Source organism: Boleophthalmus pectinirostris, unplaced genomic scaffold, assembly GCF_026225935.1.
Source record: "Boleophthalmus pectinirostris isolate CB_2022bp ecotype Guang Dong unplaced genomic scaffold, ASM2622593v1 HiC_scaffold_21, whole genome shotgun sequence".
NCBI lineage: Eukaryota > Metazoa > Chordata > Actinopteri > Gobiiformes > Gobiidae > Boleophthalmus > Boleophthalmus pectinirostris.
This window is the reverse complement of record NW_026571175.1, coordinates 2,193,311-2,214,745: the sequence shown is the minus strand read 5'-3', so window position 1 is coordinate 2,214,745 and position 21,435 is coordinate 2,193,311. Positions and strand designations below refer to the sequence as shown.

Here is a 21,435-nt window from a genome sequence, read left to right as displayed (position 1 = left end):
CTCCTCTACTCCTCTGACCTTCTTCTCTTCTTCTTTGCTCCTCTGACTCTCTTCCCTTCTGCTCTGCTTCTCTGCTCTTCTCCTCTGACCTTCTTCTCTTCTCCTCTGACCCTCTCCTGTCCTTTTCTGACCTTCTTCTCTCCTCTGCTCCTCTGACCCGCTCCTCTCTTCTTCTCCAGGCGTGTTGAAGGCAGTAGGACACATCAATGACACTTTAGGACCAGCTCTTATAGCCTCCGTGAGTACAGGACACATTTAAAACCTTCAATCACACAGTATTAGTATTATTTATGTTTATTATTATTATTATGTGTATGTGTTCATATATTGCCGTGTGTGTTCCTCAGGGCATCAGTGTGGTGGAGCAGGAGCAGCTGGACAACATGATGATCGAGATGGACGGGACAGAGAACAAATGTGAGTCTGTGGATGGCCGCTCATTTACTTTGAACATTTTGCCTTTGAAATTTCCCCTTACATATAACCAGTGTTGGGAGTAACACATTAGAAAAGTAACAAGTCACTGTAGTACGTTGCTTTTGACTTAAGTACGTTGCTTTCGACTTCAGTAAACTACAAAGCCGCACCACCCGCAGAACACACAAACACACACGGAGCAGACAGCGACCGCACAGCGAAACACACCCACAGACACACTCATCACTCCACGCCGACGAGGAACGGAACGAAGGAACGAATCAAAAAAGCGAGTGCAATGTGCCACTTCTAGACACAACTGAACAACTGAGTCATTGAGTGTGTTTACATGAACATCAGTATCCCGGTTATGATCGGGTTTTATGAGTATCCCAGTTTCTTCATGGTGCATGTAAACGCAGTACCCCGGTTTTAGTATCCCGGTTATGGCAGTATCCCGGTTATTAGAAACCGGGTTACTGTAGCTGGTTTATTCCGATAGTAACCGGGATAATGTGGCATGTAAACGCAGTATCCCGGTTACTGCAACATAATGTTGAGTCACATGTGTCCAAAAGACACTTTCCAGTCTTTTCACCACAACAGTAGCGACATAAATAAAGTGACCAACATAAATAAAGTGACCAACATAAATAAAGTGACCATACATGAGTGAAATGAGTGTAAAATAAAAAGCTGCGCTAAACCTGCACATGTAGCTCCTCACGCTGGTTAAACCTCCCGAGCTTACTATGCTAAAGGAGCTCATGGTTTGTATTTTTCTTGGTTTATTAAATTAATTTAAGTAAATTTTTGCGCTTGCGCCTTTGTAAGATTATGTCAAGAAACCGGGATACTCCATTTGATCAAGTATACGTGAATATGAGTGTCCCGGTTTCTCGGGCGCATGTATACGCAGTAACCTGAATACTGACATAACCAGGATATGTCTAATAACCGGGATACTGACGTGCATGTATACGCACTCACTGCGAACATGCCAACAATCCGTTGGTCCCAGACACACCCTCCCTACACGCCACAACTGAACAAAGCCCAGAGTCACCGTGAACGAACAAACAAACAAAACCACTCACCCATCACACAGTTGGGTTTCCTTTAAAGTCCAGTGCAGTTTATTTGTGAAAAAAGTTCGAAAATAGACCATTTAATGATGCATTTTATAATCCAGAGTGTCTAATAGTGCGAAAAATACGGTAATATTTTACTTTGTGCAAATGTGAGTAAAGCGCATTACAATGCATTTTTAACCTGGATTGAAGTGGTGGGTTTCGTTTTTCCTCATACCAATTCCCTAAAATCACCTCGATATCAGCAGCAGTGAAATGCCAGCGATACGGTTCTGACTGACACAGAACTCCACGCTCCACAGGGCGAAGAGCAGCTGATGCCCGATCGCGCTTTAGGGACACCCTGCTCCACACGCTCAGGGTTTTCTCAGGGGCAGAATTAGAGTCCAAATCCAAGATTAGTCCTGATTTGGTCCTGGTTTAGACCAGGTTTAGTCCTGATTTAGTCCTGGTTTAGACCTGGTTTAGACCAGGTTTAGTCCTGGTTTAGACCTGGTTTAGACCAGGTTTAGTCCTGATTTAGTCCTGGTTTAGATCTGGTTTAGACCTGGGTTAGTCCAGGTTTAGTCCTGGTTTAGAACTGGTTTAGACCTGGGTTAGACCTGGGTTAGTCCTAGTTTAATCTTGGATTAGTCCTGGTTTAGACCTGGTTTAGACCTGGTTCAGTCTTTGATTAGACCTGGTTTAGTCCTGGTATAGACCTGGTTTAGTCCTGGTTTAGTCCTGGTTTAGACCTGGTTTAGACCTGGTTTAATCCTGGTTTAATCTTGGTTTAGTTCTGGTTTAGCCCAGATTTAGTCCTGGTTCAGTTTCTTTTTTTTTTTTTTTTAATATAAAGTCAAATGGAAACAGAGTCGATCCTTCATTCATCAGTGTACACAGACACTGGGGGGTGAGGTGGGTTAAGTGTCTTGCCCAAAAACACAATGATAGCATTCATCTGTGGGAACTGGAATCACACCACCAACCTCCAGAACAGTGGACAAACGCTCTACCGATTGAGCTACTGCCTCCCTTTATTCTTCTCGTTTTCTCACTCTTGTTTTTTCCTCTCTCGTTTCTCAACTGTCTCATCATTTTGTCCTTCTTTCTTTCTCTCTCTCCTCTCCTCCTCTTCTCCTTGTCCGTTTTCTCACACTAAATGGAGCGTCCCTTAAGTCTGACATCTAAAAAGGATGCCGTCCAAATGAAGAAACGTTTATCGGATTAAATGGTTTAGTGGACATTTCAGAAGCTCCGTGAATCATTAGATAAGAAATGCAACTTTTTCACTTTTGCCGCACAAACCGCACACAGTCCGAGGGTTCTGCAGCACTTTAGTTCAATTCACACTTCAACTTTAACATATTTAAAGGGCACGTATTATCTATTATGTATGGAGTAAGAAAGCTTTCATAAATATTCATGAGCATAGAATAGAAATCCGTGTGTATTTAAATATATTTAATATATTTTTTATATTTAATATTATTTAAATATTTGCCAATACACGCATCAAGAATCTCGGACTTCCAGTCACTGCATAATCCACACTGGGAAGGATTTTCCGAAAAAGTGAGCATCAAACCTCCATGTTTAATTTCCCAGTGGGATGAGTCTATTGACAAAGTTGATCTTTTCAAGTCTTTTGAACCATATCACTTTTGTTTCTGGGTCTGATATTGTCATATTTTAGTTTTGGGATTCGGACATTGTTAATTGTGTGGTTGTTGGATCCTAACAGCAGAAAACGGCTCGAGAAATTTGTTTGCGAACTCCATAAATGCAAAAGGGAATCAGATGTGTGTGACTGCAAACCTCTGTTCAAACTGTTTCTCTTCCCATCGGAATTGAAAAATAGTGAAAGGTGAAGGCGATGCGCAGGATTGATCCACAGGAAGAACCAAAAAGGAAACCTTTGACTGGCTAAATCATCCCGAGTTTGCAGCGAACATTTTGTATGTGGAGCGACAACAAAGCGGGATCCTGTTTGTTAAGTGAGAGGTGCAGAAGACAAACAGGCTGAGCTGCACTTTCTTGTTCTTGTGGTTTTACAGCAACATCACGTCTTGGTCTCTTTGCAGTGGAAGGTGTTTCTTGGTGAACAGTTGGTGCCTCTCGCTTTGGCGTTGACTTTTTAAATTCGTAACTAAGGCTGAGTGAGGGATCGGGGTTTTGCTTTGATGGCTCCACATTCCTCTTCTGTGTCGCTGTCGTCAGACTCAGCATCAGTTCCAGTTTGAATTATTCGGGTCTTTCTGAATCCTGACAGGATGGTTTCGTTTGTCACTGAAGTCCAGGCTTTGTCCATCCGTCCAGTGACTTCAGGAAAGTTTCATGGTGCATCCTCTTGGTTAACGTGAAGTTGTGTTCTCCATCCAAGTTTACCGCCAGTTCCTCACAAGTTTCTCGCTCACTCCAAACTTTCTTTCTGCTGCTCGATTACCGTTTTCGGCTGAATATTTCACTATTTGTGACAGGACAGTGGCTAGTTCTGCAGGAGTCATGTGCAGAAAACTGACACACAAACCTAGAGCCTCTGTCACTGTCAGTCTGAACATTTTAATATATAAGTCGCACCAGAGTATAAATCACAAGAAACACCCAAACCATGAAAAAAAGTGTGACTTATAGTCTTAAAAATACGGTAATAAGTATCATCATTTTAGCATGTTAAAGTCTTAATTCTTTGGTTTATGACAGAACAAAAATCTTGTCAAGACATTTTAACAATTTTGTTACGTTAACAAAATATCGCAATAAATATCGTACCGTGGGATGTATATCGTGAAAATGCCGTATCCACTGTTGGGGAGTAACAGATTACATGTACCAGAGTATCGTAATCAGAGAACAAATTATGAGTAATTGTATTCAGTTACAGTTACTGTTTCCATAACTGCTAATTGGATTACAGTTACTGTTAAAATAAATGGATTACACAGCTGTATTTTCCTGTTTTCACATTTTTCCTGGTAATTCCACTCATTGCCGGACACTAAACCAGGTCCAAACCAGGTCCAAACCAGGTCCAAACCAGGTCTAAACCAGGTCTAAACCAGGTCTAAACCAGGTCTAAACCATGCCGCTGTCTTTTAGCAGACAAAATGTCTCATGTGAAGATCCTGGTCTTTGCTTCTCTACAGCAAATCAAGTAATCCAAAGTATTCAGATTACGTTACTCACTTTAAGTAATTTAATGGATTCTGTTACAAACTACATTTTGGGGTATGTAATCTGTAATCTGTAGGGGAATACATTTTAAAAGTAACATTCCCAACACTGGCCATATCGAGAGATTTGAATATAATTACATCCCTAATATAAACACTCAAATCTAATAGAAAATGATTTAAAAGTGGTGAAATGATGTGTCCATGCAGCAAGATCATTTTACTTGATAAATTCTCTTAAAATAAACAACCTCTAGACGAAAATGAAGCATCTCAGAATGAGTAAGTAGATAATAAATTTGAAAACAAGATGAATAACCTGCTAGAAATTTTAAAATCTTGGCCAGATCAGAGACATTTATGTCGAGTTCTTTTCTCAAACTGAAAACACAGTGTATCTTTAAACTCAGACCTTTAAAATTTCCGAGCTGGAATTGCAAATCTTTACGAACAAAAGGTAAAAGGAGCTGCCAACTTAAAAACAACACTTCAAACATGTGTGAATGAAACAAAACACAAGTCCAGGTCTGTTTTTGAGGAGGTAGAAACATTATAACATGGTTTAAATCTCACGAGAGTCAGGATCTTTAAATGATTTGTGATTATAATGTTTTTTTGTTTTTTTTTTTGGTTTCTGTTGCAGCTCAGTTCGGGGCCAACGCGATCCTGGGCGTGTCTCTGGCCGTGTGCAAAGCCGGAGCCGCAGAGAAGGAGGTGCCTCTGTACAGACACATCGCAGACCTGGCTGGGAACACCGAGCTGGTCCTGCCCGTCCCTGTGAGTCCTGGTTTAGATCTGAGTTAGACCTAATTCAGTAATGTTCTAGTCCTGGTGTAGCCTTGGTTTCTATGTTTAGTCCTGGTTTAGACCTGGTTTAGTCCTGAGTCAGCCTGTGCCCTTGAGTCCTGGTTAAGTTCTGGTTTAGTCCTGCTTTAATCCTGGTTCACTCCTATTTCAGACCTGATTCAGTCCTGGTTTAATTCTGGTTTAGTCCGGTTTAATTCTGGTTCAGTCCTGGTTTAGTCTTGGTTCAATTCTTGTTTATTCTTGGTTCAGTCCTGGTTCAGTCCTGGTTTAGTCCTGTTTTAGTCCTGGTTCAGTTCTGGTTCAGTCCTGGTTCAGTTCTTGTGTCTCTCTTTCAGGCGTTTAACGTGATAAACGGCGGTTCTCATGCGGGGAACAAACTGGCCATGCAGGAGTTCATGGTTCTGCCGGTCGGAGCCGAGTCCTTCAAGTAAACCACACTTTACCAAAATAATATTATAATTTGAAAACTTTAAGATTCTAGAATGTGATGATGTGCTAGTTCAGATTGGCTCAGACACACTTTTACTGACTCCATTGTACTTCAACACTAATTTGAGCTGCCCCATCTGGATAAAATATTTTTGACTATATCTACATAAAATCACTCTGATAAGTGTCATTGTGACAGATTGTACAGATTGTAACAGAGTAAATTGTGAATGCAACTTTTAGTACTTTTGACTCAGTGTAGAGTAAATAAACTGCTAGTGTCAAATTCTGACAAAACTGCTGAGTCCTCACCTCACACTAAAAGAGTAAAATTCACACCAAATATTTAAACTCTGATGGTAGATTAGAAGTCACTCTTTACAAATAAGGACCATATACACTCAGGAATAGAACTTTTTCACAACGGCTGGAAGTGTCCAACTGTAGGTTTGTGGAACTTCTGGTTAATGGTTTTCTGTGGCAAAACAGGTGTGTGTAAATGTGTGTCGTATTCTCCAGCAGCTTCATAAATCTGCTGCATCACCAAATCTTCAACCAACAACTCCACAAAGGATAAACATTCTAACATGAACAATTAATCCACAACTATCAAGAGAAGAACAACGACGACGATGCATTAATGAACTACTGAGAAAAATGTTATGTTTTTATGGTCATGAATAAAACAGAAGGAACTTGTTCACTCAGACTCATTCTACAATTGCAATTAAAAATCAGTTTCATGATGTCGATATTAATATAGATACATAGGCTACGTTCAGACTGCAGGGCTTAATGCTCAATTCCGATTTTTTTGTGAAATCCGATGTTTTTGCGAGGTCGTTCACATTGCCAATTAAATGCGACTTGTCTGTGACTTCAGTGTGAACGGTAAACGGCCCGAAAGTGTCCCGCATGCGCACTGGAGACACGATGACGTCAACCCCATGCGTCAACCACAGCGAGCGTGCTCTGTGTTTACGGAAGTTGTCCAAATATGGTCGCGAGCATTGAGCCCCTGGCGATTTTACAGTTCTGGTTTCCGCCTGCTTCAGCGCAGAATAGTGACGTTTATCGCTTGTTAATGACGTGTAGGTCGGATGGATGTGCTTTAGCCGTTCAGACTGAAGTCGCATGTCAAAAGATCGGATATGTATCGGATTCAGGACCACATATCCAAGTGGCCTGGGTCGCATTTGAAAAATTCGGATCTGTGCCGTTCAGACTGTCATTAAAAGATCGGATACAGGTCACATAGAAGCCAAAAAATCGGATTTAGGTCACTTCAGGCTGCAGTCTGAACGCAGCCATAGATTTGTGCAGTTTGAATGTTATATCTGTAAATATCTGAACTATATCGACATTATTAAATGTATTTTTAATTTTAATTCTACAATCAGTCTGAGTGAACAAGTTACTTATTAATGAATTACTTATTACTTATTTATGACCATAATATTAGTTTTGCTTAGTGTGTCACTAATGTGTGGTCCTTGTTTCCTTTAAGTTTTTGTCTTTTTTCCCTTGATAGTTGTGGATAAATTCTTCATGTTAGAATGTTTATCTGTATATGTATATGTTTTTGTGGAGCTTGTTGGTTGAAGATTTGGTGATGGGGCAGATTTATGAAGCTGCTGAAGAATACAACACACATTTACACACACACATTTACACACACATTTACACTGACTTTTTGCCACAGAAAACTGACTTTTACTCTACCTTCAGAGTTTAAATATTTGGTGTGAATTTTACACTTTTAGTGACAACACTCTGAGCAGTGTTGTCAGAATTTGACACTAGAAGTCGAAAGTAGGGATGGGCATGATTAATCGATTAATCGATAATTGATCATTAAGAATTTCATCGATTACGTTAATTTTAATCAACAAACAGAATGTAAGTTGCTGTGTGTAGCGTGACCAAACAGGGGTCCGTACATGTGTCTGCATCAGAAGGAGCGAGCAGACAGAAACAGTGGGTCAGTCTGCAACGTACCGAAGCACAAATGTGTATTTAACGATGATTTGTACAAGAAATTCCGCGCTTTTCGTTGCGTTCGGGACAAGTGTGAGTCCATGTGCACAGTGTATAAAGCAGGAACATATGTTTCTGTGTCCAGTGGGAAAAAGCTTTGCCAGGTGAGAGTCGCTCAGTGTGGATGACGAGTCCCCACCTCCCTCCCCCCGTACGCTGTCCTGGTTTTGACAAACGCACATATGGTCACACTAACCTGTATTCACCTGAGTCATGTCTTTTAATCCAACAGAAATTGAACCACATCAGCGACACAAGAGCTGTAGTTTTATCTTCGCTTAGTTTATGCAAATTAGCAATGCTGTTTTAAGTTTCGTTTCTGTCAGAGTTGCGCAAAACTGAATTAAACACATTATAATGTCAAACAGGCTGATGTGGCTCTAGAGTGGTTACGGTTTATATGTGGAAAAGTTGAATTTATTTATGCAGATTAGTAGTGCAGATAGTAATAATAATGATGATCATTTTAATATAAAAACATTAATGATTAATTGATAATCGATCATTAATTCTTCCGACGATCGATTAAGAAAATTTCATCGAATGCCCATCCTTAGTCAAAAGTACTGAAAATTGCGTTCACGATTTACTCTGTTACTGTACTAATAATGACACTTATCAGAGTAATTTTATATAGATTTAGTCAAAAACATTTTATCCAGATGGGGCAGCTTAAATTAGTGTTGATTTCATGGTAAAGTACAATGGAGTCAGTAGAATAGAGTACAATTTCACTCTTTAAGTGTTAAATTAACACTTGAAATTTTACTGTGCAGAATGATGTTATGTCATCTGAAACTCAGCAACAATAATGTCTGTCCCTGTCTCCTGTCCCTGTGGTTGCACCTGCCCTCTCTCTCCCTGTCTGTCCCTGTCCCTGTCTGTCCCTGTCTGTCACCTGCCCTCTGTCTGTCCCTGTCTGTCTGTCCCTGTCCCTGTCTGTCTGTCCCTGTCCCTGTGGTCCCTGTGGCCCCTGTCTGTCCCTGTCCCTGTCTGTCCCTGTCCCACCTGTCCCCTCTCTCCCTGTCTGTCCCTGTCTGTCCCTGTCTGTCCCTGTCCCTGTCTGTCCTGTCTGTCCATGTCTGTCCCTGTGGTCTCTGTCTGTCCCTGTCTGTCCCTGTCTGTCCCTGTTGTCCCTGACTGTCACTGTCCCTGTTAGGGAGGCCCTGAGGATAGGTGCGGAGCTGTATCACACTCTGAAGGGAGTGATCCAGCAGAAGTACGGACAGGACGCCACCAACGTGGGCGACGAGGGAGGATTCGCCCCAAACATCCTGGAGAACAGTGAAGGTGAGGAGCAGAGGAGGTCCTAATCTGACCCCTAGACCGAGTACAGACTCTCTGTATGGAGTTTGCATGTTCTCCCTGTGTCTGTCAATCTACAACATACAGAAAAGCTAATAGGCTGTATTCATTTGACATTACAGAAGAATTATATAACTACAGTTTTTCAGTGAGCTGAAGGACAGATCAGAATTGCTTTGTAGCTGTCAGATTGTAGATGTGTGACCTGGTTTACGGTTCATGTCTCTGTAATTACTGGGCCTATCCACATGAAACAAAAAAACTGGCACAAAGTTATACAAATAATGAGATCAAATGCTTCATATAAAACAGACTGTATCCCTGAAGCGTAATGTGTCCTGTTTTAACCCTGGGCTCTTGTGTGGTGCAGCTCTGGAGCTCCTGCAGACAGCCATAGAGAAGGCGGGTTTCACAGATAAGGTGGTGGTGGGGATGGACGTCGCTGCCTCTGAGTTTTACAGAGAGGGGAAGTACGACCTGGACTTTAAATCTCCGCCAGATTCGTCTCGCCACATCTCAGCAGAGGAGCTAGCCGACATCTACCAGGACTTTGTCAACAACTACCCAGGTACAAACTCAGCTACCTGGGTACGTGACACACTTAACCTCCAGTACAGATATTTTTTGTATATGGATCTCCTGAGGTCAAAATATGTCCACTGTATACTGTTTGCATCTAAAGCTTTGCAACATTGCCTCTGTACAGAGTGGAGATTTGACACCATGGCTGAAAAGTGGAGCTCCACTAGAGAGAGAGAGAGGGTTCAAATTTTGCTGCAGAAACATTTCCTCTGCATGTCTCAGTACAGTTTCACAGGAGGACTGGTCAGGGAGGGTCAGCAGATCTGTGTCAGGACAGTTTGAGGTGAGGAACAGTCCTCTGGACAAAAGTGTCCCTCCTCTGTGTCCTGCAGCATCACAGCAGTGTCCCAGAGGATTCAGGTGAACACAACAGGAAAGTCTCTTCTAAACCTAACTTTAACTCCACTCTGTTGTGCTGTCAATGAGGAAAAGGTCCATTCCTTTGAAATATTTCTTGTGGAAGGTTTTCTGCCATGTATGCTTCCATATTTGCTTCTCCATTGTCATGAGAATAGTCACATCCAGTGCCATTATAGGAGACAGGACTGGTGCACGATGTGGTTGAGGGTGTGGGTGTATTGCTCTGGTGCAGAGGGGGCGGGGCTCATGTGGGCAGGCGTGCCTGTGGAAGGGTTTAAATGTGTGCACTTACCTGTTAGTTTTGCAGGTCAGTGCTGGGTAGCCGTAATTTTTGTTGACCTCCACTCTTTCTCTATACTCACTCTTTATTTTCCAACTGGTTCTATCCATCTTCTTTGCTGCGCTGGGATAGCTATATGTCTGGTAATAAATATACAAAATGCATTCTGGATCCCAGCGTATTAGTTTACAATAGCCTCCATGTGCGTCACAGACTACGACCCCAGGACCCACTCTGATCTTCTCGAGCGGCTGTAAGGTTGGTCAATAAGCCGCTACAGTCATTTTTTATGGGTACAAGTTAATAATCTATCATAGCTACATGGTCAAATTAGTAAAGTTTAGGGTTTGGGGGGATCGATAATCAAAACCAAACCAAATGTGGAGCTACTGGAGCTCCCCTCGTCATGGCACTTGCCATCACATTCTTCTCTGGTTTCTGAGAGTTGTGAAAAGTTAAAGTTAAAGATAAACTCATCATGGTGAATCATTAGGATGCTCAGAATGCATAAGGTAAGTGAGGAATCATTTTGGACCACTGCAAACCTTTTAAAACTAGTTCTGCTTTTCACGTTTCAAAGCAAAGCAAAGAAATGTTACTTAGCACATCTTTAAAACCAATACACTCTAGCTTAGTCTAGCTTTTCCTTCGACCACTACCACATCCAGAGCGCTCATCAGAGTTTGTTCTGCTGCAGTGGTTTCCATTGAGGACCCGTTCGACCAGGACGACTGGGAGGCTTGGTCCAGACTCACGGCCCGGGTCGGGATCCAGGTGGTGGGAGACGATCTGACGGTGACCAACCCCAAAAGGATCGAGAAGGCTGCGGAGGAGAGAGCCTGTAACTGTTTACTGCTCAAAGTCAACCAGATCGGGACTGTTACTGAAGCCATACAAGCGTGAGTATCACCAAACAACTAACTAAACCAGGACTAGACAAAGACTGAACCAAGACTGAACAAGGACTGAACCAGGACTAGACGAGGACTGAACCAGGATTGAACAAGGACTGAACCAGGACTAGACAAGGACTCATAGTAGACAAGGAGTAGACCAGGACTATACCAGTACCTGAACCTGGACTAAAACAAAACCAAACAAAATCAAGTACATATTGTTGTTTGCAAATAATTTATAAAGATACAGACAACTACAACTGACTCCTGAATGTAATTTTTAGTAAAGAACTACTGTACTTGTTATTCACTGAAGTAGTATTGTAAGAATGAATTATTTTTAAACCTGTACTTAATATCCAATGGGAGAATGGACCTATAATGGAAATGAGATCAGCAAACATTTGTGGATTTGACTTTTCTTATCAAAAACACAGAGAATGAGACAGAATTCTGCCACTGCTCCATCTGAGAGAGACACACATTCTGTCTCATGGTGTCATGTCCCCTGGTCTTGTCTCTGCGCCGTCCTCCATCTCACATGACAGAATCCCTCAGAAACACATCGCTCACTCACGCTTCAGCTGACCTTGTACCCTCAGGAAGAAAAATGGCCGACAGGAAGCGGAATGATGAAGGAACAGGTCATCAGTCTCAGGTGACAGTGAGCGAGGAAGCTGTCAATCAAAAAGAGGCGGGAGCAGAGGGATGCAGGGACAACAGAGATCGACTGGGTTCAAGATCAAGTTCAAGTTCAATTCCTTTATTGTCATCGTCATATAAAAATAACAACGGAATTACGTTAGAGCATCATACAGACAGCGTAGTATTTTAAAAGTGCATAATAGTGTAGCGCACCCCCCTATGTAAACCACCACATAAACATTAATGTAAACATGAGTTATTTTTGAGTCTGTCCTTCCTCTGCAGGTTCAGTTTTGAACCTACATAAATATAAAAAACAGAGTCCAGGTGACCGCAACATGAATATTGTTTTAAATAATCCTGGTTTCTCCATAACAAAGCTTCTTTATGTTTATGTAGATGTGGAATTCTGATCTAAAAATCTAAAAACTGTCATTGTGTCCTTATGCAAGACACTGCAGCTGTAGCTACAACACTATTTCACCAGTTACAACCACAAAGTGAAATTGAGCATCTATAAAAGTGCCGTATAAGATTAATGCTTTATTATTATTATTATTATTATTATTATTACAGTTTTGTTCTCATACACTCTTAAACACAAACATATTTAAATCTATATAGTGTATATGTGTGTACAGGTGTATACACTCTTAAACACAAGCGTATTTGTATTGTATTATATTTGCATCATATTTTGGCAGCACAGTCATGCTTCTCAGCAAAAGGTTGTGGGTTTGATTCCTGGGTCGCCCGGGCCTTTCTGTGTGGAGTCTGCATGTTCTCCCCGTGCCTGGATGGGTTTCCTCTGGGTGCTCCGGTCCAAAAACATACACCACTGGTAAAATCCTCCAGATAACGTCCTGACCAAGGCCAGAAACAAGATTAAAGAGATGGTCCCCGGGCGCGACATGTGCTGCCCACTGATAATAAAGTATAATAAAGGATGATAATAAAGTACTACAATACAATACAATACAATACAATACAATTTAAATCTGTATATGTGTGTGCAGGTGTAAACTGGCCCAGGCGAACGGTTGGGGTGTAATGGTCAGTCATCGCTCTGGAGAGACGGAGGACACCTTCATCGCCGACCTGGTGGTGGGACTCTGTACTGGACAGGTATGGTAACATGTACTTATACTTTTAAATACTGTACTTATACTAATACTGCACATGTCAATATTTTCTATGAGCACTGGGCTTTGGTGTGCCTTCAAAAAAAAAGAAACTTCCTGGACAGGTATTAACAGTCTTCCTCTCCGGAGCTCTAAACCTGATTTTCCACCTTGTGACATCAGTAGGTGGGACTCTTCCTCCTCATTTTCTGTCATATTATATTAACATTTTTGCTGCTCTTGTTTCAGATCAAAACTGGCGCCCCCTGCAGGTCTGAGCGTCTGGCCAAGTACAACCAGCTCATGAGGTCAGACTTTGATTTGACCTCAGACTTTTTCTTTGTAATATTTAAAGCTCTTATATTATGCAGAATTGACTTTTGTGAGCTTTTTGTCACGTTATAATGTAATAATCTGTTTCATCAGTCTTTATTATTAGTCTGTCTACATCTCTGAGGCTTTTTTGTCCCCCTCCAAAAGCTCGAAATGTTCTGTTCCATCTTGTGACGCCGTGAAGCTGTAGTTTTTAAGTTAAGTTAAGTTTGGCAATTCTTTGGCTGAAATGATCCAAATGAACAGAGTGATTTTTGTTTGAGAGAAGAACTGCCTAAATGTGCAGGGTTTGTGTGTTAAACATGTGTGGATGAAACAAAACACAACTCCAGGTCTGTTTGTGATGAGGAAACTTAAGAAAATAGATCAGGAAACAGTGTGATATGAGCTTTTTAAATACAGTGAACATAAACATTGTCGCTCCTTACTCCTCACTTACTACACAGTGCAGTGCTTAAGGTTTCTTGGCTGATTGGTCGGCACTTAATGACCTAAGTGGATTAAAATCGACCAGTCACGAAGAGGTAGTGCATTAGCATCGACCAATCACAAAGAGTCTTAGTTTTAACCTCATTATCCAGGCCTCACTGTTGTCAGACCTGCTGCTAATGAGATTTGAAAGACAGTCCTGGTTTAGTCCAGGTTTAGGCCCTGGTGTAGTCCTGGTTTCGATCCTGGGTTAGTCGTTGTTTAGTTAGTTTAGGCCTGGTTTAATTGTGGGTTAGACTGTGTTTAGACCCTGGGTTAGTCCTGGTTTGGTCCTGGCATAGATCCTGGTTGAGTTCTAGTTTAGATCTGGTTTAGTCCTGGTATAGATCCTGGTTTAGTCTTGGTTTTGACCCTGGGTTAGTCCTGGTTTAGTTCTGGTTTAATTCTGGTTTTGTTCTGGTTTAAACCCTGGGTTAGACCTGGTTTAGTCCTGGTACAGGTCCTGGTTTAGTCTTGGTTTTAGATCCTAGGTTAGACCTGGTTTAGACCTGGTTTAGTCCTGGTATAGATCCTGGTTTAGTTCTGGTTTAGTCCTGGAACAGATCTTGGTTTAGTCTTGGTTTTGACCCTGGGTTAGTCCTGGTTTAGTTCTGGTTTAATTCTGGTTTTGTTCTGGTTTAAACCCTGGGTTAGACCTGGTTTAGTCCTGGTACAGGTCCTGGTTTAGTCTTGGTTTTAGATCCTGGTTTGAACCTGGCTTAGTCCTGGTATGGGTCCTGGTTTAGTCTTGGTTTTAGATCCTGGTTTAGACCTGGTTTAGTCCTGGTATAGATTCAGTTTATTCTTGGCTTTGACCCTGGGTTAGTCCTGGTACAGATCCTGGTTTAGTTCTGGTTTAGTCCTGGAACAGATCTTGGTTTTGTCTTGGTTTTGACCTGGGTTAGTCCTGGTTTAGTCCTGGTTTAATTTTGGTTTAGTCCTGGTGTAGATCCTGGTTTTGTTCTGGTTTAAACCCTGGGTTAGACCTGGTTTAGTCCTGGTACAGATCCTGGTTTAATCTTGGTTTTAGATCCTAGTTTAGACCTTGTTTAATCCTGGTATAGATTCTGGTTTAGTCTTGGTTTTAGACCTGATTTAGTCCTGGTAGAGATCCTGGTTTAGTTCTGGTTTAAACCCTGGGTTCGTCCTGGTTTTGGCCCTAAATTAGTCCAGGTTTAAACCTCGTTTAGATCCTGGTTTAGTCCCTGGTTTAATCCCTGTTTTAGTTCTTTGTTTTAGTTTCTTTACCTGGAATGTTTCACAGTGTGGCATTAAGCATATTTATGTACATGGAGACAGACCTCCAGACCAAATGAAAGATCGTATCTATGGAGATGCAAGCCTCCTCACATTAATAATATGTGTTTCCGTGGGTTAATGAATTAAATGCTGGGTATTTTAGTTTGCATACTGTTAAACACTCGAGTCACAACAGTAACATCGCCATGGAAACAAAGAGATGAGCATAAAAGTTACGTAGTGTTTGTGCAGCGTTGAATAAATCTTCAGCTGTATCTGATGTGAGAGACAGACGTGTTATTGAACTAAATGGCTGAGTTTGTTAATCTTGTGGTCACTCTTTGTAAAGGGAAGATTAGAGGGGGGGGGAGGACGGGGCTAGAGCGAGTGGGAGGGGCCAGCAATAGGGGGAGGGGCCACAGAGGGGGAGAGTCAGAGTGTAATCCGTGTGGTAATCCGATAAGACTTTAACTGGACCTAATCAGAGCGTTCCTAGTAAAGGCTGGTCCCGGTCCAAAAGGCACAGTCATTTAAAGGTGAACTATGGAACTTTTCTGGTGTCGTGGTGTGTTGTGGGTCTTATCGCTATGGAGATGTTAGTGCTTTGCCTGGAATGTTCCACACTATGGGATTAAATTTGTCTATCATACATTCAATAACAAGTTTAACGCTACAGAGGTTCATTTCTGTACTTTGCCTGATTTGTTTGACAGTAGACGTGTGTAGAATCCCTCAGTTGTCCAGGTAGTATCCATGCCAAAAGGGTCTGAAGGGAGTCCCTTATTAATCATTAATAAATGCTCAAATGTGTACTTAAATATGCATTTGTAAACATGTAAATGGTTAGTTCATGAGTAATTAAGAAGTATTGAGTAACTATTTACAGCACAGGCGAATTAAGTGCAAGTTAAGTGCTAATTTTAGTACTAATTAAGTAGTTACTAAGCGTGAATGATTATTAATTAAGTCTTTGTTCATGCTTTATTAAGGCTAAATAAGGTGTAGTTATTATAAAGTGTTACCGAGGTTACTTTTAAAATGTATTCCTCTACAGATTACAGATCCCAAAATGTAGTTTGTAACAGAATCCATTAAATTACTTAAGGTGAGTAACGTAATCTGAATACTTTGATTACTTGATTTACTGTAGAGAAGCAAAGACGAGGATATCGTAACATAAGAAGTTTTGTCTGCTAAAAGAAAATCAAAAGACGAGTCTTTACTTAACCAAATTAAAAATGTTATTGATAGAAGAGGAGACACAGCATGATTTAGTCCTGTTAAATCCTGTTTGAGACATAGTTTAGTCCTGATTTAATCTTGGTTTAGTCCTGGTTTAGTCTTGGTTTAGTCCTGGTTTAGACCTGGTTTAGATCTGGTTTAGACCTGGTGTTAGACCTGGTTTAGACCTGGTTTTAGACCTGGTTTAGTCCTGGTTTAGACCTAGTTTAGACCTGGTTTTAGTCTTGGTTTAGTCCTGATTTAGTCTTGGTTTAGTCCTGATTTAGACTTGGTTTAGATCTGGTTTAGACCTGGTTTAGACCTGGTTTTAGACCTGGTTTAGACCTGGTTTTAGACCTGGTTTAGACCTGGTTTAGACCTGGTTTTAGACCTGGTTTAGACCTGGTTTAGACCTGGTTTTAGACCTGGTTTAGACCTGGTTTTAGACCTGGTTTTTGACCTGGTTTAGACCTGGTTTAGACCTGGTTTAGTCCTGGTTTAGACCTGGTTTAGACCTAGTTTAGACCTGGTTTTAGTCTTGGTTTAGACCTAGTTTAGACCTAGTTTAGACCTGGCTTTAGACCTGGTTTAGTCCTGGTTTAGTCCTGGTTTAGACCTGGTTTAGTGTCCGGCTATGAGTGGAAGTGCACATGTGGGACACTTTCGGGCTGTTTAATGTTCACACTGGAGTCACATACAAGTCACATTTAATTAGAAATGTGAACAACCTTGCAAAAACAAAAAAATCGAAATTGAGCGTTAAGCCCTGCAGTCTGAACGAAGCCAAAGTCGAGTTACGGCAACCTCAACTCTGTGAGAAGCAAATCGTGGCCTAAATCTGGCCAATTGTCCTGTAGTGTGGCGGCCTTTAGCCACATTCCCGATGAGTAACTTTTTGAATTTTTTTAATAATAAAACTTTAAATGTTGTGATTTTTTTTTTTTTACTTTTTTGTGCACATAAAGGGGGAAAAAAAGAAAGAAAAGTGCAATAATGTAATGTGACCATAAAAAATACATAATATAGTACATAAATAATAAACAAAATAATAATAATAATAAAAAAAAAACATATATATACAACTTTGTGAATAATGTTTGTGTTTTTCAGGATCGAGGAGGAGTTGGGCGACCAGGCTCGATTCGCTGGACATAACTTCAGGAACCCCAGTGCTCTGTGAACCTCCGCATGCACTCGAAAAAAAAAACACAACTAACACGCAACACAGCAAAAAAACACACAACTAAACTCAACACTGCAAAAACACAACCGCAGACACAACACTGCAGAAAATACAACTAACACAAGACACGGCTAAAAAAAACACAACTAAACTCAACTCTGCAAAAACATAACTAACACGCCACACTGCAAAAAATCTACACCGGGAAAATGGCTCCATATATTTAGCTTGAACTGAGTCTAGTTTAAATCTATTTACTGTATGACTTCAATTATCCCACAGAAAAACTGACATTTCTTTACATCCAAAATATCGTATGATGATCCAAAGCAAACATTGCCGATAATTTAGCTTAATAAATAGACAAAAGGTTCAAAGTAAATAGATTTAAACTACAGACTTTTTTTTGCAGTGTCCCACATGCAGACAAACACAAACGAGCACCGAACTGACAAACCACAAGAACGAGCCATGATGAAATATCGCACTAAAATTCATGAAAAAAAGTTCAAATAAAACACAAAAAAAGTAACTAAACAAATGAATTATGCACTGGACTCGCACGACAGCCAGCCAAAACATTACGACCACCCGCTAACCGCAAGTCTGTTTCAGGAGACATAAAGGATTGGACAGTCTGATATTTCCGTCGTCGGATGGAGGATATTTTGTGAAAGATATTTTTTGTTTAGCGTATTGTTCCTGGTTTGTAAAGGTCAGTTCTAATCTGACGTGGTTTAGTCCTGGGTTAGACCTGGTTTAGTCCTTGTTTAAACCTGGTTTAGTCCTGGTTCAGTTCTCTGGTTCAACCTGATTGTTAAAATAATTCTTTAGAGCTCTTATTGTGGAAGTGTTTGGTCTTGGTTTGGTCCTGGGTTAGTCCAGAAGTAGTAGTAATAGTAGTAATAGTAATAGTAGTAGTAGTTGTAGTAGTAGTAGTAGTAGTCTGGGTTAGTTTTGATGTAGCCGGGTTCAAATTCTGGACTGTAAAATTGACCTGACAGGTTTAACCCAGAGACACTGAGGGATAGTTTAAACACAGCTTTAACTGAGAGATACTGAAGACTGGGTCAAATGCAGGTTTAATTAACAGACAAAGTAGTAGGGGTTAAATGCAAGTTCAACTTAGAGACATTGAAGAGTGGGTCAAATGCAGCTTGAACCCAGAAACACTGAAGGATGGGTCCAATGCAGTTTTAAGCCAGAGACACTGAAGGTTGGGTCAAATGCAGGTTTAACTCAGTGACACTGAAGACTGGGTCAAATGCAGGTTTAACTCAGAGACACTGAAGACTCAGTCAAATGCAGGTTTAACCCAGAAACACTGAAGGTTGGGTCCAATGCAGGTTTTACCCAGAGACACTCAAGGTTGGGTCAAATGCAGGTTTCACTCAGACACTGAAGACTGGGTCAAATGCAGGTTTAACTCAGAGACACTGAAGACTCAGTCAAATGCAGCTTTAACCCAGAAACACTGAAGGATAGTTCAAACACAGCTTTAACTGAGACAGTGAAGACTGGGTCCAATGCAGGTTTAACCTAGAAACACTGAAGGTTGGGTCCAGTGCAGGTTTAACCTAGAGACACTGAAGGTTGGGTCAAATGCAAGTTTAACCCAGAGACACTCAAAGTTGGGTCAAATGCAGGTTTAACCCAGAGACACTGAAGACTGGGTCAAATGCAGGTTTAACCTAGTGACACTGAAGACTGGGTCAAATGCAGGTTTAACCCAGAAGCAGCATAGACCTTAACACATTTCTAATAACTTGTCTGTTTGGTTCCAGAGCAATAAGAGGCTTCACTGTGTTTGTCTTGTGGCAGTCTGTGAACAGCTGAAAGGTTTGCGGGTGCTCGTGGTGATCGGGCTGCGGTGCCGAGTCCCTTTCGAGGCGCAGGAGCTGTATGCACACAGGAAAAACCATACGAAAGCCAGACGTGCACTGTTACTGTTAGTTTAATCTGTACAGCTGTAGACCACCAGTGAGAAAACTGACAGAAAAATAATGTAAAAAAAGGCACGAGATTTAAAAGAATATGACTAATATTAATACTAGACACTTTTGAAAACACCAAAAGATGTTTCAGGGATAGAGTGAACACGGCCCCGTCTCCCAGAACACACACCGTATCACCATATTCACTTCATGTACTAGTTACTGTATGTACGCTGAAATTCGGGGACAATTCTCATAAAATTCATTAAGAATTCACGTCAGCTTAAAACTGTGCAAATGTTTGTGATTTTTGTTTAAAAGTCCCGGTTGTTTAAAACTCATTTGTCCTGATTTATTTTATTGTCAATGGATTCTACCTGGACGACTGAGGGATTTACACACCATAAACTAGTGCGCATATAGTAAGCTTCACAAAATATGTTAGAAAAATGTTCTACAATATACAATTTGGACAGATTTTTATGTGTTTTTTGAAAAATTGGAAAAAAAAATCATAGGCCATTATTATTATGTTAAGAGGATGTTTAGGAAGACGTTTTACCAGCTATGAATTTATGTTAGGCCAATATATATTTTTGTGTGACATTTCTTCAAAATCAAGTACAAATCGGCACAGATCTTTTTGTTGTCTTAAAAATTGATTCCCGACCTCTTGCTGGTGCTATACATGTTTATCATTAATTAAAAAAAAATAATAATAAAAATCATGCTGAAATTTGCAGTATGTTTTGGGAGACTGGGCTGATTTATTAATAATAATAAAATAATAATAATAGCCACACTTTTCCCTGGACACAAGCCACTCCCTTCACTTCCTGTGTTCTTCCTGTTTTGCCTCTGACATCACTTCCTGTGTTTTTTTGTTTACATTTTGTCTGCTTGACGTGTGTGCCCCCCGTCGCCCCCTGTTGACCCTGAATGCACATAGATTAGTGTTGAAAAGATCATATAATAAGAATAAGAATAATGTAATAATGATGAATAAAATACATGAACTAAAGCTTGTCTTTGAAAATATGTGAAATAAAAGATGGTATTTACAATTTCAATCACAAAATGGTCTCTGTCTTTTTTATAAAACCTTTTCAACGTAAAGCTTTTAATCATATTATAAGGAACAGTACTCTTACTTGAGTAATATATAGTACAGTGTAACAGTACTCTTACTTGAGTAATATATGTACAGTGAAACAGTACTACTTACTTGAGTAATATATAGTATACAGTAGTAACAGTACTGTTTACTTGAGTAATATATAGTACAGTAGTAACAGTACTTTACTTGAGTAATATATAGTACAGAGTAACAGTACTTTTACTTGAGTAATATATAGTACAGAGTAACAGTACTTTTACTTGAGTAATATATAGTACAGAGTAACAGTACTTTTACTTGAGTAATATATAGTACAGAGTAACAGTACTTTTACTTGTGTGACTACACCAGGACTAAACCAGGTCTAAACCAAATCTAAACCAGGACTAAACCAGGACTGAACCAGGACTAAACCAGGTCTAACAAAGTCAAAACAAAGTAAAACATTTCACAGGAATAGTAACAGGGCGGGGGAATGAACTAAGCAGCTGAGATCTGATGGGATCAGACTTTGACAAGATCGTAAGGCCACAAGTATCAATACTAAATATGAGTTACAGCCAGTTACATCAGAACTGTCCTTGGCCCATGGGAACATTATAGGAGCTTCACATTTCATCAAGTATTGTCCAACTATTACTTGTATTTCGTTGTGGTTTAGACAGACTCTTCAGACAGTTAAGGCCTTGCCCAGTTTTAACAGGGTTCACACAGTCGTGGAAAACCTGGAAATGTCATGGAAAATTTAGATAACATTTTTTTGTAATTTAAGTTTTGTTATTCTGCTGGTTTTGGAAAAGTTTTGGACATTTAGGAAA

At 40.5% G+C, this 21,435-nt stretch overlaps 1 protein-coding gene across 3 annotated transcripts in view; it reads left to right on the top strand.

Annotated features, from left to right (window-relative positions):
- The window catches only part of LOC110162624 (gamma-enolase), a 59,879-nt gene extending 39,260 nt beyond the window's left edge, over positions 1-20,619 (top strand). For 2 of the 3 annotated variants that reach the window (XM_055156936.1, XM_055156935.1), the window contains 10 exons: positions 180-238; positions 348-417; positions 5,304-5,437; positions 5,803-5,894; positions 9,093-9,223; positions 9,609-9,806; positions 11,158-11,359; positions 13,018-13,126; positions 13,372-13,430; positions 17,494-20,619. In XM_055156936.1, the coding sequence (XP_055012911.1) occupies positions 180-238; positions 348-417; positions 5,304-5,437; positions 5,803-5,894; positions 9,093-9,223; positions 9,609-9,806; positions 11,158-11,359; positions 13,018-13,126; positions 13,372-13,430; positions 17,494-17,563 (1,124 nt within the window). In that variant the 3' untranslated portion in view covers positions 17,564-20,619. The remainder of the gene's footprint in view (positions 1-179; positions 239-347; positions 418-5,303; positions 5,438-5,802; positions 5,895-9,092; positions 9,224-9,608; positions 9,807-11,157; positions 11,360-13,017; positions 13,127-13,371; positions 13,431-17,493) is intronic. The other variant, XM_055156937.1, reaches the window with a different exon arrangement.
- The last annotated feature ends 816 nt before the right edge of the window (positions 20,620-21,435 follow it).